An 18,876-nucleotide genomic window follows, 5' to 3' on the forward strand; every position below is an offset into this window, starting at 1 on the left:
AGGAGTTACTACAGATATTACGACTGTGAAGGTAACCACATCCTCGATATTCCAGGAGTTACTACAGATATAACGACTGTGAAGGTAGCCCCATCCTCTATATTCCAGGGGTTACTACAGATATTACGACTGTGAAGGTAACCCCATCCTTGATATTCCAGGAGTTACTACAGATATAACGAATGTGAAGGTAACCCCATCCTCTATATTCCAGGGGTTACTACAGATATTACGACTGTGAAGGTAACCCCATCCTTGATATTCCAGGAGTTACTACAGATATAACGACTGTGAAGGTAACACCATCCTCGATATTCCAGGATTTACTACAGATATAACGACTGTGAAGGTAACCCCATCCTTGATATTCCAGGAGTTACTACAGATATAACGACTGTGAAGGTAACCCCATCCTTGATATTCCAGGATTTACTACAGATATTACGACTGTGAAGGTAACCCCATCCTTGATATTCCAGGAGTTACTACAGATATAACGACTGTGAAGGTAGCCCTATCCTTGATATTCCAGGAGTTACTACAGATATAACGACTGTGAAGGTTAACCCATCCTCTATATTCCAGGAGTTACTACAGATATTACTACGACTGTGAAGGTAACCCCATCTTCGATATTCCAGGAGTTACTACAGATATAACGACTGTGAAGGTAACCCCATCCTCGATATTCCAGGGGTTACTACAGATATAACGACTGTAAAGGTAACCCCATCCTTGAGATTCCAGGATTTACTACAGATATTACGACTGTGAAGGTAACCCCATCCTTGATATTCCAGGAGTAACTACGATTATTACGACTGTGGAGACAATCCCATCCTCGATATTCCAGGAGTAACTACATATATTACGACTGTGAATGTAACCTCATCCTCGATATTCCAGGGGCTACTACAGGTAGTCTAATAATTTGATTGAGAAGGCAACCTCTAGTTACTATAATGTGTCAATTATAAGTAAACAAGTCAAAGTCTAAATTCCTGAACTCTAAACAGAAAGGTATTGTATCACTTTGTTTGTTTGTTTGTTTGATTAATTAACGTCCTATTAACAGCTATGGCCATGTAAGGACGGCCTCCCATGTATGCGGTGTGTTGCGTGTATGTTGTGCGAGGTGCGTGTCTTGGGAGACTGCGGTATATTCATGTTGTGTCTTCTTGTATAGTGGAACTGTTGCCCTTTTTATAGTGCTATATCACTGAAGCATGCCGCCGAAGACACCAAGCAACACACCCCACCCGGTCACATTATACTGACAACGGGCGAACCAGTCGTCCCACTCACTGTATGCTGAGCGCTAAGCAGGAGCAGAAACTACCACTTTTATAGACTTTGGTGTGTCTCGGCCAGGGGACAGAACCCAGAGTCTTCCTCACAGGGGCGAACGCTCAACTCAAGGCCAAAAGTGAGGCAGTGCCAAGGGAAGCATTAGGAAAGATAAAGTCAGTTAGGAAGAAGAGAAAAGAAAAGATCCTTAATTTAGTCGCCTTTTACGATCATGCAATAGGGGCAGCAGGTACAATTCTAACGCCCTACCTGCAGGGCCGTATCACAAGCGATGATCACATCACATGTTATGATATAAAGTCGATGTAAAACGTTTAATGGAATAGGTCTACTGATTAATTCTATAGACCAAGTCGATCGATAGCCCTATTCAGTTATACTTTTACGCATAATTATATCATAATCTGTAAGCGCCTGTGCGTCCTATCACATCTAATGGACATCTATCTCACACAATCTTATACCGACAGAGATAAAGAGTGTTACGGCGTCTCATGACTCTGAAACAAAGGGAGGTTACTCTGATTGAGGATGATAGTGTTTATCTTATGCATGGTGGCTCATCGTCGGGGACCTACTAGTGATCGCACAACACTATGGTGGAACAACCTGTAGCGTAGTGCGATCACCTGCGGTGTGTAACGATGATGGTAACTTTTTGTCATTTCATTGTATTGTCCTGTCGCCCCAACAGAACGATGATAACTTTGTCGTCTCGCCTCTAATTGGTACCTCAATAACTAAGTCAAAAATCACAAATTATACTACCGACAGAACGATGATAACTTTGTCGTCTCGCCTTTAATGGGTACCTCAATAACTAATGCGATCACCCGTGTTGTCTAACGATGATGGTAACTTTCTGTCATTTCATTATATTGTCCTGTCGCCCCAACAGAACGATGATAACTTTGTCGTCTCGCCTCTAATAGATACCTCGATAACTAAGTCAAAAATCACAAAATCTACTCTCGAGAGAACGATGATTACTTTGTCGTCTCGCCTGTAATGGGTACCTCATTAACTAAGTCAAAAATCACAATATCAACTCCCGACAGAACGATGATAACTTTTACGTCTCGTCTGTAATGGGTACCTCAATAACTAAGTCAAAAATCACAAAATCTACCCCCGACAGAACAATGTAACTGTTATGTCGTCTCGCTATCACTACAACTTGTGCTGTTATCAATATGTTTGAGAATTGTATTTCGTGTGTCAATAAAATTTGACGTTATCTTATCAAGGTGCATAGATATGAGTAAATAAGTCCCTGGCTCACTATATCTTACATGTATGTGCAATAATTTTCTTGAATCAAGAAGGGTTTTTTATATATTTTTGTTTACAAAACAATTACCTACATTTTGGGAATAACTATGCACATGTATTAATTTCAAAAGTACAAATAAGAGCTAAAAAGGACTTTTGACAGTATAACAAAAATCACTATATTTACATCTACAGTGCATAGAAATGAGTGCACGCTGTAGACCATGGAATAAGTCCCTAGCTGACTATATAATATGTATTATTTATGATTCAAGAAGGACTTTTGACATATTATTTACCAAAAATTACAGATATAATAATGAAAGAAATACAAAACTTACAATTATAGGTATTGATTCTAAAAGTTCCAATAGGAATTGGAAATGATTTTTATGATATACGGTAGACCATGGAACCAAGTTTTTAATTTGTATACATATAAAGCGTATCTTAAATGATAATATATAAGATATATACTATTGATGTTATATCCACTCCCCTTCCTCTCTTCATATTTATCTGTTTATCTCTTTCTTCTCTCTTTATCAATCTATCTCTTTTCTCTCTCTTTATTTGTCTATCTCTTTCTTCTCTCGTATCTGTTCCTCTTTAAAAACTAATTATGGTATAATATCTAAAATATAGAGCCATCTTATGATATGTATATCAATATATGTTGTAAATTTCAATGAAGAGGGCGTTGCTAAGTTTCGTTTATGGCAAAAGAATATGTTTAAACTAAACAAATTGTGGAATGAAAAGCAACTGAAGTAAGGAAACGCACCAATCGAGAGTTTTCTTTCTCAGTAATGCATGTAGTTGTAACAAAACAAAACAAAAGACAAACAAAAATCGTCAGTATCGGCATGATTTGTTTTTATTAAAAATTAATTATCGTCCTAATTAACGCACGTTCGTTGACTATCACTGAGCCAGACGGCAAAACAGCGAAATGAACATTCACTATTAACATAAATTATACCGGGAAAATTGCATTTGGTTGGTGTTGTTTCATTTCAGGCTGCCGATATGAATGTTCTTATGTTACAGTTTTTTAAACCTGTTTTTTTTTTGTTTCGGAAAGGTAGTGGGCCTTTAACATTCACCGTTTTGTAACATTAACGATGAGTTAATAACTTGTGGGACTCAAAGTTAAATTTTAAAAATGAAAATTAAATAAAATTCGATGAAGATATGCACCTTACAACTGAATTTCCAGAAACGGGTATCTGATGGGTTTTCCCATCCTCGATGTTCTAGAGGTTACTATCTGCCGTTATACACATGAACGTTTCCACGTATAATAAAACGACAATGATAATGATATAGTCCCAGAACTGGACTATACCTGGCAAAGGTCCTCAATATTTTGTAACCCCCCCCCCCCCCCCCCCGCTAAAAGGAAATTAAAGAATACGCAAATTGGCCAAATTAGCGTGTGAGCGCCGAAGGCGCGAAATTTTGGTGTATGCCGTATTTCGGGTGTCTTCCATTCAAATATAATTGCCATGTTAAAAATGGGTTGCGAACGTCCGCGTTATGTCTGACCCTGACCTATTGTCATCATGCACCGTCCGTCGTCGTGCGCCGTCCGCCGTGCGTAAACTTTTTATTCAAATGACTTCTTCTCAATAACCGAAAGGCCCAGGGTACTGATATTGGGCCTGTAGCATGCTGGGATAAAGAGCTACCAAGTTTGTTCAAATGAATGACCTTGACCTTCATCCAAGGTAACAGGGGTCAAATAGGCTGAAAACTTGAAATAACTTTTTGTGAATAATTAAGGTACCTAGAGACCTGATATTGGGTCTGTGACATGCTTGGATGAAGGACTACCATATTTGTTTTTTTAAATGACCTTGATCTTCATTCACAGGGATCAAATAGGCTAAAATCTTTAAACGATTATGTTGTATTGCGCCAATAGTCAGATGACCGTTAAGGCCCATGGGCCTCTTGTTATGTTCGTGTCTGATAATTTTACTTGATTCACGCTTTGTTTGATTGATATATTTCGTCGATTTGCATATTTTGTGTTATTTTCGGGTAGACATATTGTATCGGTTGACGTTTCGCCATTTATCAATGGACAAAAAAATGTCATTGTCAATGCAAGTCAATTCTTCATACGCGATATTTTCAACGCAAATTATGTTATTTGTATCTTTAAAAGGGTCAATTCAGTGAGGCTATTTCTGTTACATAACCACGAACCAAAATATGGAATAAATGAATTGTTCTACATTCATTATGAAACATATAGCAAGAAATATTGACAAATTTCACGACATTGTTAAGTATTTTGATTGATACTGTTGATATTCCAAATCGTTGATCAATACGATTCTTAGACTGAATTGTCTCTTTAAAGTGAATCCAGCGTAGTTTCTGAAAAAAATGTTTAAAATTGTACCGAAAAAAATAGTAATTTTGTCGACGCTGTGACGCCAGGAGGCTTTATTGCATGGGTAGCCATGTACTACCACAGTGTATGAACGAAAGTGTATAGTATTTTTTAAATTTCGTAGTTGCGATTCTGTATAGCGGTACTCGGTCACTTGCTAAGACAAATTAATCAATGGTTTGCCAATTTTATTTATTCTATACGTTTTTGTTGTAATCTTAAGTTATAAACGGCGTCATGGATAGCAATTTGAACTACCAGTGACTAATGATGTGTTGAGTGTTAACCAGCATTAACATTTCAGACACTTTTCTGATCTGTTGTTCATCATCGATGAATCGAGGCAACCGTCTAATATTTTGCACTATTTTAAGGTATTCTGACTGTCTTTCAATACTTCAAGCACCATTACAGGTTTATAAATGAATCCAACAATATAAAAAACATAAATACACATTAATGGACACAATATCTTTTACTTAATCGTATTTTGAAGTTGTAGGATGATCAGTTAAAATGGTATAGTCACTTGCATTGTTTTGAAATTGGCAATGTATAGCTGCTTGCGAGGACATTAGTATACTCGCTTGTTATACAGAGGAAATATATTCAGTGATAAAAGGTTCTAAAGCTAACAAATTAAACAAATTAGTCTAACAGATTTATCAAACACACTATCAATTTAAACGTTTAGTCAACTTTGTTGCACATATCATAATAATACAATTAAGATCGAGTAAATACAACAATATGCAATAGAATATGCACCACGTTGTGATATTCAGGTATAACTTGGATTTCTATGGACCAGTCATCACTTTTAAAAAATGTCAGAATTACGTAGAAAACAAATTCTTCTATAATCATTAACAAAAATTACTTACGTCATTTTCATATTTCTTTCGCCGGAAATGGCTGTTCACTTACAAAATTATTTTCATATTTTCGTGTCTAACGTTATTCCACGGGGATTCAATTTTGCGATTTAAACTTTTGTTTTTACTGTACATAATACCATTGTTGCGGCGATGGATTTTCACAATTTCTTATTATCAGCAAAATAAGTATAATATGATCGCACGCGTAAATATAAGTTAGTTGCAAAGATACCTTATGGGGAAAGATTAATTCCGTTAGTATGGACAAAAATAATGTCAAATTTTCGAGGCGATCTGTCCCATTATCAAGACACAAGAAGAACAAACAAAAGTTCATGTTAATGACGGTCAAAAGGTCCACATCCTCACATATTATTTTTAAATAATAACACATGTATAGGCTGATTGATTATTAGTGATGATAGTGATGAGCAACTAATCTACCCTTGTGCGTCTGTATAGACTGGTATGTACATATTTAATATCGTTGTCGCCCGGGAATCACGTGATCAAAAAAGTGAACTTTCAATGAATCAAATCATAAAAAAACAAGATTAACGCAACTTTCCACTTTTTATTTATATGTTTCTCAATGCTTAACACATCCTGTGGCCTAAAACGACATCATATGCAGCTTCCTTTTGCTTGAAGATTGCTGAAAATTAGAAATATGAACGATTTATAATGAAATTTTTGCGCAAGTGACTATACAGTTATTTTTTTTTATTAAAACATGCGACTATACAGTAAAGTAACAAGCGACTATACAAAGCTATTTCGTGTATGCATATTTTAAGATATGTTTTATAGCCGCTTTCTAAATACGAATGATGTAAAATATAGAAACTGTTAATAACTAAATAATCAAATTATACATATAAGTTACAAATATGAGATATATTTCAGAAAAAACGGGGGGAAACATAATTTCCTTCGAAAACACATCGCGGTTTTGATTGTAATTCAGTGATTACACTTCGATTCTTATCTATTGCTAACATTATTTTCAAAATCATGTTCATACATTTGTTAATATACATGTTATGAGGACGTCTATAATGTTAAACATATTTGTAGTTACGAATAATGCCGATATTTGGTGTTTTACCGACCCGTCCACCATGCATGTTTACATTCATCCCGCTTCGATACTCACAAGTGACGATACAAAAAGCAATTAACGGTTATACTATACACTTCCGTTCATACACTGTGATATTTTATTAATTTTATTATCCAATATAGTGGTATAAATAGTAAATCTGACATACGTATATTTTAGCTTGAAACCCTGAACGTCTGTAGGTTCTGTGTGAGCCTAGTGTTGGCCTTTGTTCTATGTGAACATTTATGCATACATTTCATGCTGATGCGACGTGTCATGAACTTTGTTGACTTTGATCTGTATCTGTGTTGCTGCATCCAGGTAGCATCAACGGAATCCCAAGGTAGCAGCTATTAGCCAGACCCTGGATTACAGACCATGACACCTCCAGTAATCGTATCTTAGATACTCTAGGGGTTATTATGTAATTAGCTTTTATAGGTACCTCTACCTCTGTATAATATTGTATCATATGTGTAATTTGTGTAATAAGTGAATCTAGTTTTACTTAAGGAAAAACCCCAAAACAATCATGTATATTTTGTAAAATAAATCTTGTATATATTGTATAACAGTCTGATATCTCCAGCGGAATGCCCATTAGCCTGGTGACCTGTCGATGACTGCATACACCGCTTTCCTATGCCAAGCGAGATAACTCAAACTTAAATGTAAATATTTTTCAAAGAAAAACAACTCATATGACCTTACGTATATTTCATTAATCGATAATATCTGTATCATAATATCCGTTGGTTGAAATTTTGTAACACGTCCCAGTGGTGTCAAACAAAAAAACCATTAAATAACATCTTGTGGTATATTTTCATTTAACAAATATACATTGTGCTGGAGAAGTGACATTGTAACTGTAACTCAAACGTACTGATTAAATGTGTTTTTAATCAAATCATATTTCATATTAAAAGAAAAAAAAATCAAAGGAAATGAAGACTCTGTATTGAATCTTGAAATGATATGTTATATTTCAATAATTACTCGATATGTGTAAGTACTGCCAGGTTATATCTGTTTTCCATACCGTACAATGTAACCTGTCTAAATCGTATGTCACGGGGACCAGCATATTTGACCGGTATAGTCAGGTTTCCGTATTATACAGGTTTTTTGGTATGAATTAAGAAGGATAATTCTATACAAGTAACTCATAACGCACAGGGATTCGGATTAGACAAGGGCCGGTTATGACAAGTTATACTGTTTCTAATGGGTTTTTTCATAAAGAGTGAGTTGCTGAAATGTTTTCTCTTTGTTTTAGATCTTTGTCAAGTAGCGTCCAAGTACTTAACACTAGCAATGTGTTCTGGACCAGTGTTCCTTAACTGAAAAATCTTTAACCTAAAATTCTTCGTAAAAATATTGCATTAATTAAGCATTGGTGTCACAATTTTTTAACTTCATAGGGGCATGAAAGAAATTTGATGGCAAACTGTGTAGCAGTGTGCAAAGTCTATTTCATAACCCTATGAAGTTAAAAAATAGTGACACCAATGCTTATAATTAATTTTTCAGACTACGTTATAGCATAAAATACGTTTAAATGTACGATTTCAGTGAGTTTTCCAATGGATTATATTTTCTTAATCAATACGCAACGTCGACGTCCCTATTGTGACGTCATGATAACGTTAGGTTTCCGCACCATTCTCGGATTTTTTCTTCACAATACATGAAGAAAAAGAATCGGCCAATCAGAAAGTCGGATTTAGTATGAAAACAAATTGAAACTAGTTATATTCGATTATTTTTTCATCTTGAGCCCTTCGGCTCATCGGTTTGAAATACATTTATTTGTATATATAGTGCATGAAACACAAAATCTGTTTCTTACTTTAAGGCCAATCAGTATTAATTATCTATTTTTGTATACTGTAAATAAATACTCAAGATTCGTTAAACGATATGGAATGCATAGTAATCATGTGGGCGTTAGTTTGTGTTAGAAAAATCATACGTGTAGCACAATAAAATACTCATCCTAATCTTTTCAAAATTCAAGACAGGAAAATGGGTTTACCTGAATACAGAGTAGTTCAAACAACTACCGTTTTTATAATTTCACTTTATTTCCAAATGTAATATAACCAATATGAAATACATGAAACAAATGTGTGATCTTCATTTGCTTAAGCGATACCATGGCATCAGTCCATCCGTCAAAACTCGCCATCTTCATAGCCGTTGACCAGTATCTATCAAAATTTGACTGATGTCATCTTAAAATTATGACTCTAAATTGTACAAATGGTCGGGCTGATAATTGAAATAACCTGTTAAAACAACGAATTTTAGTTTTTATGTTTAAAAAAATGTTTCCTTTTAACAAATATACATGATGATAATGCTTGAAACCAAATAAAGCAACAAAAATGATGAATACCCCAAAACTTAATCATTAAACAAAACTCTATGACGCATATCATAGATAGCTATGAGCACATGGCTCACACATCACGTGCGAAATGTCAACGACATCAATGTAACTCCCCCTCCCGCGGGTACAAGGCATAGGAAGGAACAGACACCTTTGATATTAAAAATTATGTACTAACAAAATACGTGCAAATGTTAAGAAAAAAACATCAAATAAAACCACCAATTTCTTTCATTGCAATTAATCTAATCAAATTGATGAGCGGTTGGGACAATTGTATCATAATTATTATGGACAGTTATTTTACATCCTGTGTGTATTTATCAGTAATTATGGCGATCAGTTATGTAATTAAATAGTATTTCTGCTTTGTTTAACATTAAAGAAAATAAATGACTTTTTATAATTGTCATACATTGAATATTGACATAAGTCCTGATATGGAAATATATCCGTTTCCTTTAATTTACTACCATGTTACATCAATGAAAATGAAATCAAAGCTAAAATCATAAGTTCACAGATTCCTGTACTAAAGAGACGGTACAAACCTCCAACAAAAACACAAAATGATAAAAAATAAAGGAGTTTGTTTTTACCAAACATGTCTGAACTTCACTTCACTTAAAATAGTTTAAAGGTTTAACTTAATGCTTCTTGTAAGATTGTTTTAACCCGATGAAGTTTTTTTGGGCTGACGAACTGATGAAGTTTGATCCAACGGAAAGGTATCAACCTAACAATCCTGAAAGTGATACTTAACTACGTAGGTAAACTGTCATCACAAAATTGGATACATCATTGTGATCAAATAAACTGAAATAAGCGAATAGAATTGCGATGTGGTGAACCTGGTGACATTACATTTTGATCCAAATGAAAAGTATAGACCTAACAGTCCTGATAGTGATGTGTAACTACAAAGGGAAAATGTCATCACAAAAGTGGTTTTATCAAAGTGGTCAAATATACTGAAATAAGCGAATAGAATTGCTATCTGATCCTGACTGATTCGTCACCACAAGCGTATCACCATACACGGATACAGCTCGTGGATAATTGATACCGTCCGCTGCCGTTAACAGTTCCCTGACGTTTGTCCCGTCCCCAGACATCTGTACCACGTTGTGTGACCCACATCCACATACATAGACGTTACCCTCCCCGACCACGTCCACTCCATACGCGTACCTTCCTACACCGACTTTCATCACGTCTTTGTGTAGATTGTCAGTAGACAGACTACCGACGGCTGTACTGCCAGTGTTGTTGTAGTGGTAAGGGATGAAAAGAGTCCCGGTACGGTGGTCGTGGGATAATGTCCATATAGTGTTAGTACCTCCGTGTAGCATCTGTGTCTTACCGTCCTTTGTCACCCGGTACACTTCATTATCTCTTGTACTTGCAATGAACTCTCCGTTTCTGTACGTTATACCATAACATTTTTTATCAATGTTTATTACATCCGATAATGTAAGTTTAGAGGATGTAACTGACACCACATGTACACCATTTCCTACCGCAGCTGCAACAGTAGTGTTGTCTACCAAACACAAATCATAAGATCTTCCATCCACCTTCAACTCATCCACAACATCTCCGTCAGTGTTGATTAATTTCAGCTTCTGATTGTTATTATCTCCTACAACTATGCTGCCGTCAGGTGTGATAACAACTCCACGAGCATCACAAATGAACCGATCTGATTTCATTTTTATGTTCACTTTTCTTACCTCCTTTAGTTCACATTCTGATAAAGGTTTGGTTAGGCCTGGGACATCTGTAAATTGTCTCTGTTGCTTCTGGACGACAATTTTACCAAAGTTCAGACTTGTTCCATCAAATTCTGCTTCGTGCTTAAGACTGACAGTAGAGCTCGTCATCCTCATCTCTTTGACTAAATCTTTCCAAGTATCTAGCTCTGTTTGTCCTCTCTGATACAATAAAATCGTACCCATGTGGTCGTTCTGCTGCCGGGCTGTAGCAGTCGATTCCATTGTATTCTGTATAGCGATCTTCAGTCTTTCACACTTTTGACTCGTTGACTTGAGATTGTCACTCTCCACTTTGTACTTAGCTATCAGGTCATCTGTGATTTCTTTCTTCATTTCTTTCATTCGTTGGATGAACCGTTCTTCCATATCGTCGATGCTTTGTAATGCCGACTCCTTGTCGTCTACAATGCTATGTAAGTATTGCTTGAACTTCTTTACCGCCGATTCCAGGGAGTCAGCAGCCTCTCGTAGATAGGCCGTCGTTTCTTTGATAGTTGAGTTCCTGTCCAATGTACAACAGTAATCTTCAGTGGTTGCTACATCGTTGCATTTCCTGTGACCGACTGTTATACATTTGGTGCAGCCGAAAGTTTTATGGTCGACGCAAAAGTAATCCATCTTTTCATTGTGTTTGTCGCATTTCTTGGTCAATGTTTCTGTTCTTGGTAGGAATTTACCAGCGGAAGCTCTGATATCTATACCATCACAGTTGGTATGTATGATGTCATGGTGATTCAGTTTACAAGATTCGCAAAACAAACATCTATTAGTCTTACACCAGAACTGAGCCAGAACCTTCTTGTCTTTAGTTTTCTCACAATATGTACAGTAGTGACTTTCTGTTGAACCGCTCTTTATTTGCATCAACTCCATGACAACTTTGTCTACAGGAAACTGCTCGGCCCATTTGTCCTTATCCTCAGTCTTATCAATAGGGTGAGTAAGTGTTCTACATACCGGACAAGTAAAGGTAGTCGCCGTGTCCCTCTTCCCCGACACCTCACTGGTGATGTAATTACTCAGACATTCCTGACAAAGAGAATGGTGACATGGTAGACATCTTGGCTGGTGAAGCTGTTCCAGACAGATCGGGCACTGCAGCAGGTGTGAGTCCGACTGAGTACCGTCTTTAGGCACCGATTCTTGATTTGGACCACCTTCTGCCATGGCGTTATCAGTCGATGATTAGGTATTCTGAAACAGAAAACAATGATACAGGCTTTAAAAAAAATTAGCAATAAATGTATGAAGTCCATATTGAATAATGGTCCTATGTAACAATATAACACATTTCAACAATAACGTAAGATGTATTTGATTTTGTGAAATTCAATACCTTGTATTCTACTCTGTAATAGTACATGTATGTCGATTTATGTAGAATTTGTGTCCAGCTGGTATTTATTAATGATTTCAACATATATCGAATGATGTTACGGTTGTATGTATTTGTTTATATTCAGAATATGTTTACGACATATTTTCTATGACTTTATGCGTGATATTTGTTTCTTCAATAATTAACCTTTGTACATATTCTGAATGTCAATAATTTCGTGTCCTGGTCTGAACGCTTTAGAGTTTAATGACAAATCTGCTGCCAGATAGATGAATGATTCTATGTTGGGGTGGTGGTAGGTCAGGGGTTTGTAAGCATGAGGATGGTTAACTGATTCACCCCTTATGACGCATTTAGACTCTTCTAATTCAATGACTAGATCCGTGCATTATGAAATTTCAGGTGTGAATGAGTTCAATAGAATGTGAACATTTCAGGCTACGTCATGCTATTCATAGGATACATATTTGGGGACTATATAAGTGAAATATATATCCAGAGTTTAATCATAGATGTCATCTTCTGGCCGATATATTAAAAATAAAAGTTAAAAGGGATGCCAATGGGTACATATTAGACAACAGTTTTGTTTTATACATTGTGGTCTCTGTAGGAAATATAGTGTTTCTTTACTCTAATGTAGATAGATGCATATAAATGTTATTTTAGTTACAATGTCGCTATAGCATTACTAATGTGAAAGTAAGCAACAGGAATATACATGTACATAAATGTATGGTTTGGATTGATTAGTGTGCTGTTTGGATAATTTGTTTAGTGTGGTGTGTGTAACATTTTATTTATCACCAGGGCCACCTAAGGACGTACATGGGTTATAGGTGGAGGAAAACCGGAGTACCGGAGAATAAACATGTGAAAGTTAGCAACCTGGTTTTACAAGTGTATGAAAACATGTATTTATATGACGGCTGTCATGGATGATTTGATTAGGGTGGTTTGTGTAACGTCATATTAACAACCAAGGTCATCTAACGACGGAACGATTTCTTGGTGGAGGAATACCGGAGTACTAGAGGAACAGCCATCGGCCTACGGTCAGTACCTGGCAACTGCATGTCTAACATGGGATTCAAATTTGCGATCCAGAGATGGGATGAGAGTTCATAATTACGTCGAGACATGTTCACTTTTCGGCCATAGCGGCCATGAATGGAGTAATCCTAACTTCAAAAAGGAATACTATAATGGATTATTCCAATGTTCATGTCATACAATGTATAATGAAATATTGAGATACTCTTGTACTGTTAATTTGAGTTAGGATCATCGATTCACCAACCATTCGTATCATTTCTTTCTAAACAATTTTGACGACGTTTACCTTTCGGCCATAGCGGCCATGAGTGGATTAATCCTAACTTCAAAAAGCAATACTATAATGGATTATTCCAATGTTCTTGTCATACAATGTATAATGAAATATTGAGATACTCTTGTATTATGAATTTGAGTTAGGATCATCGATTCACGACTTATCCCATATTCTGCCACTATATTAAAATAGTCACTACCTTTAAGCAAAAGATATCAAGCAAATTCTCTGATACACATTTCCTACTTTCGGAGATACATGTAGATGACTTTGAGGGGTCTTGACGACAAGTCAACAGACACACGAGATGAAATAACATACTAGACAAGTAACCTTTTCTGGTTTACGGGACTCAATGCTCATGAAATAGAGACCTGTTTGAATAGTAAACTTTTACCAGTGAGCTCTGTATAGTTCCGCCTTAAAACAAAAAATTTACCACAATGTTCATACATGAACTCGTCATCCCAATACTTTAACGGGTCTCTGCTGTACTATATGTTTGAGTAAATTTGACCTCACTGAACTTTAATACAGTTCAAGGTCATCGATTTCACGAACTAGCGACACATTCAGGATCACACACTAGGTTTCATAGTGGGAAGTATTTAATAAACAGCGTTATGAAATAAAATCTAAGACATCAGGAACGTTGAATTTAAACAATCTTTGTGTAGTCTTCAAGGTTGAAGCCTAACACCATATAATTATATATCAAGCTTGCTGGAATTTAAAGTTCTTAATTTAACAACAGGGACAACGAGATAGATTGATCATTGGTTCACGATCTGTCAATAATAAAGCATAAACATATACCGGGTATATATCCCCTATATAGAAATATACTTAATTAAACTTTGGCTAGCGATGCATTCGTGGTGTTTTTATATAGAATAAAAGTAGTATTTATATATATATATAATCATACTTTATGACAGAACGTCAAGTTCCTGTGGTAACTTTATCTAGATACCATCATATAACTTATCGAATGATATACTATAATAAACGTGTCCAGGTACTACATTCAGTGTACCAACATGTTGAACCGTCTATATAATTATCACGTAGAATGATTCATTATTTGAAGTTCATACAACGTATAAAGTGCAGGCATTGAACACATAATCAACTGTAGACCTACCCGATAATATAAACGTCAGGTCAGGATATGGGACGGTGTACTTTGTAATTATACGTCTACCCGATTGATATAAGCGATGTGTATATAACATCCGCTTTCGGTTTGTATATATCTAACACAGCCATAATATAATCACAATAACAGACCTAGTACGGGATATAAAATTAAATGTACGTTTTTGTAGTTAACACAAACCTTATATATCGAGTTATGTCAGTGATATGATGCTAAAATTAATATCATAAACTTATCTAACATTACTTACCGTCAATATTGGCCAAAACTTCAACTTCATGTCAGGTGATATAGAACGATGTGTCTGTCTCCGTGATCTAAAGTTGAGTGATATTCGGTAATCCTCGGTCAATTCCGGTAATCAATAGACGCCACCTATGATTCTAACAAACAAGCTTTAAGAAAGATCGGAATTTATGTATTGATATATGAAACTATAATGTCAGTGTTATATTTTGTTTTGATAAATATGTATATAAATTTGGGTAATATAAATGCTAAGTATGCAGTTTCAAAGTTTAAAGTATTTTGAGTAATATGACAGTATAATGCATTTTTTAGCTAGTTTATTCTATCGATCTAAGTCTTGATATAATTGACCGATCACCAGACGGTATCTAATTAGATATATAGATATGTAATCACGCCGCGTGCTCTTGTACACAGGTGTACTTATTCAATGTTAGAGTATGCACAATACAAACTACAAAGTTACACCGGTACCAAGGCGATTAAAATGATAGTTGGTGAACCGCGAATTTCAAACAAAGTGGATTTCATCCAGGAATGTTTTCACTGTTAGGAACAATTCCTCGGTTATATTGTAGTTAAATTCTATATACTGCTCATATAAAGGATATTTATGTATTTGTTTATTTATTTATAGATTAAGTGTCTTATGGCTATTTTCAGTTAGCAATCGGGGCATGTTAAAGTCAAGTGGTTAAGATGCCCCAAAGTGTATAACTAGCCCTCTACATCTTGGTCGCAAGTTCGAATCCCACATGGAACAGTTGCTGTGTACTGATCGCTGGTTGGTGGTTTATTTGCTGGGTACTCCGACTTTCCTCTACCTCCTTAACCAAGTACATCCATTAATAACCATGATAGTTTATAGGTAGTTAAACCAGACTAACCCATGTGCCTGAGGACTGTATTTTAGTAGTGAGTGTGGAGTCTGTTTGGGGTAGGTCGGTGGTCTTTCTTCCAGTACTCCTACTCATACTCACTTCTACCATCAAGTACTGGCACATTCTTAAACATGTCTAACTGTTACAGCGGTTTTGAAATTATCTCTAGGGTAGTTATTTGACATTGATCATACTTTTTTTCCCTAAAAGGAATACTACAAACTGGTTAATTTATCAGTATGATTTCGTTTATACAAAATAAAAAAAACACATTATTTTTCAAAGTAATTTATCCTGTCAAAGAAAAATTGCAGAGTGAATTTCGACCCGAAATTTGGTCCTATTCGTACTGCAAATCGTACTGAATATCTTCTCATTATACATCTTCTCATTTAAAATATATGCAGCAAAATTTGCAGCCAGAATAGGACCAAAATTCGATTCGCAAATTCACTCAGCAGTTTTACTTTGACTGGATAATTTATTTTATCTGTTTTAAAAAAAGAAATTGATTAATTTCCAAGATAACTTTAAAAAGAGGAGGTTGACATCATTCCTTGTATGGTAAAACATCGGTGGTACCAACTATTTAACTCATTCATCCCTGAAATTCCATAATGGACTGGTCCAGTCTTTGATCTAGAAGAACATTAATGTGACTACAGGGGTGATAAAAAATCAGTTCATGAAGCCTTGATGGTAACACAAGAATGCTTTTTTAATCAAAATTAAAATGATTCATTTATATATCTAACAACCTGATATATTTTGGGAGAAACAGGATTTGACGGATTTACCCGTAAAAGTTATGTGTGCTGATGCGTATGTGTAGTTATTATGTATATCATTTACAGAAACATCCAGGATTGATAACAAGTTTTGGTGTAGAGTCGGTGTGGTTACGGGGAGCACAATATTTGTTGACAAGGCTTAATATTAATATTTGATAATCTATATTTTGTAAATATTAAACCTTTCCATCAATGGTTTATACGTTGATTGTTTTTACATTGGATACAATTAGTAATTATTTGCTATTATAATATATGTTTGGTACTAGTTTATAGTGTATTTTCATTGTGTAATGATTGAAATAGCATCATCCTGATCAATAATCTATAGACACTTCAGTTCCTCAAACCACAGAGGATTATTTACGTTTTAACCATCATCTTTCTGATCTATCAAAGTTACTTCCCTTTAGTTGACGACGGAGTGAAACACAAATAACTTCAGATCATAATAGCCATCATTTGAATGCTATCATTTTATCATTGTTCAGTTAATTGCAATCTGATTGAATCAATTGATTAATTATAATGGGCAGTTCACTGTAAAACCATACGATCATGTCCGTAAATAACTTCATTAATTTCCTGTATGTTATATATCTGCATATCTCCCTTACGGTAGGTATCGGTTGTGACGTCATAACTTAAGTAAACAATTACGTCATCTTCTCTGATGCTACACTCTTTATCAGTATAGTATACGCATGGCAAAAATACATTACAAAATGGCAAGCCATGGTATGCCAAAGAATCAATCGCTATGATTGGGCATTTACTTTGAATTTCACAGCATTTTTATTTCAATGTCAAATTCAATGGCATTGCCACCTCGATATGTTTACAAGCTAAAGTCTACTCTGAGAATTTGTCTTGTGTCTCGTAGGGTGTTGATTGGGACAAAGTCCACGTGACCATATGTTATAAATTCCAGAAACGTGGAGAGAAAAGGAAACCTGCCATTGTTACTGGGAATGACGACTTTCTAGAAATCTAAATATTTGATCGTGTGATGTCGCACTCTAAAGGCAGTCCAATCTGATTAAAATACAGATCCTTATTATCACTACGTTTGATAAGAGGATCTGAGAAAATCCCATTAGGGGTCATGTCCAGGTGACCTTTGAAAATGGCCAATCAAATTGCTACTTGCAAAATTTTGACAGTGAATTTCAGGGGACGAAATTGTTTGAAAAAACCGTGACCCCCTATGGGATTTTGTCAGATCCTCTATTTAACGGAGTGGTTATAAGGATCTGTATTTTAATCAGATCGCACTCTAAAGGCAGTGAATATTGGTATATTTTATATAATTAGTTACATTTGTATGTAAAGGTCTATTTACTTATGAACGTTTGACACAAGATGTAGGTATATCTTAGATATATATTTTACAAACAAAATGCACTTATACTATAACTTGCTGTCCGAAAATGTAATGCTATATACATGGCTACATACACTACGTGTCAACATAGGGACATGACACAAATTTTCAACCGACGGTCAAATTATATATTTATGTATTATACTATGCGTTGGTTGAAACGTGTGCCAAGTCCCTGTGGGGTCAACCAAAGGAAAAGGTGTGGAATGATTCGTTTGGAATACAAATAATAAAAAAAAACATCCTGTGGTATATTGTCTTCTAACAAAGCATTGTGCTTAATATAGTGAACATAGGTATTTTTGTCTTTCTAGATATTGAAGCATATGATCGTGTGATGTCGCACTCTAAATTCAGTGAAAACATAGAATCTAGTTAGTTGTCAATGTGAATTATGTAGGAGTCCATTGACAAATTTTGACACAAAATACAAGTATATCTTAGATATACATTTTATAAAGATTATACACATGAAATATCACAGTCCGAAAATGTAATTATATATCTACCGTGATATATATAGGGCAAAGAAGTAATTCTAACAGTGTGGACAAAAGATTGTCAAATTTTCCAGGCGATCTGCCCCTTTGTCAGGACACAAGA

At 35.4% G+C, this 18,876-nt stretch overlaps 1 protein-coding gene across 1 annotated transcript; it reads right to left on the reverse strand.

Moving 5' to 3' along the window:
* Positions 1-9,034: 9,034 nt before the first annotated feature.
* On the reverse strand, positions 9,035-15,427 carry LOC138330337 (tripartite motif-containing protein 2-like). Its single transcript, XM_069277898.1, has 2 exons — positions 15,219-15,427; positions 9,035-12,331 (listed from the first exon to the last, which is right to left on the reverse strand). The coding sequence occupies exon 2, from the start codon at positions 12,302-12,304 to the stop codon at positions 10,325-10,327; it is 1,980 nt and encodes a 659-aa protein (XP_069133999.1). The 5' UTR covers positions 12,305-12,331; positions 15,219-15,427; the 3' UTR covers positions 9,035-10,324.
* Between the last annotated feature and the right edge of the window lie 3,449 nt (positions 15,428-18,876).

Source organism: Argopecten irradians, chromosome 8 (genome assembly GCF_041381155.1).
Source record: "Argopecten irradians isolate NY chromosome 8, Ai_NY, whole genome shotgun sequence".
Taxonomy (NCBI): Eukaryota; Metazoa; Mollusca; class Bivalvia; order Pectinida; family Pectinidae; genus Argopecten; species Argopecten irradians.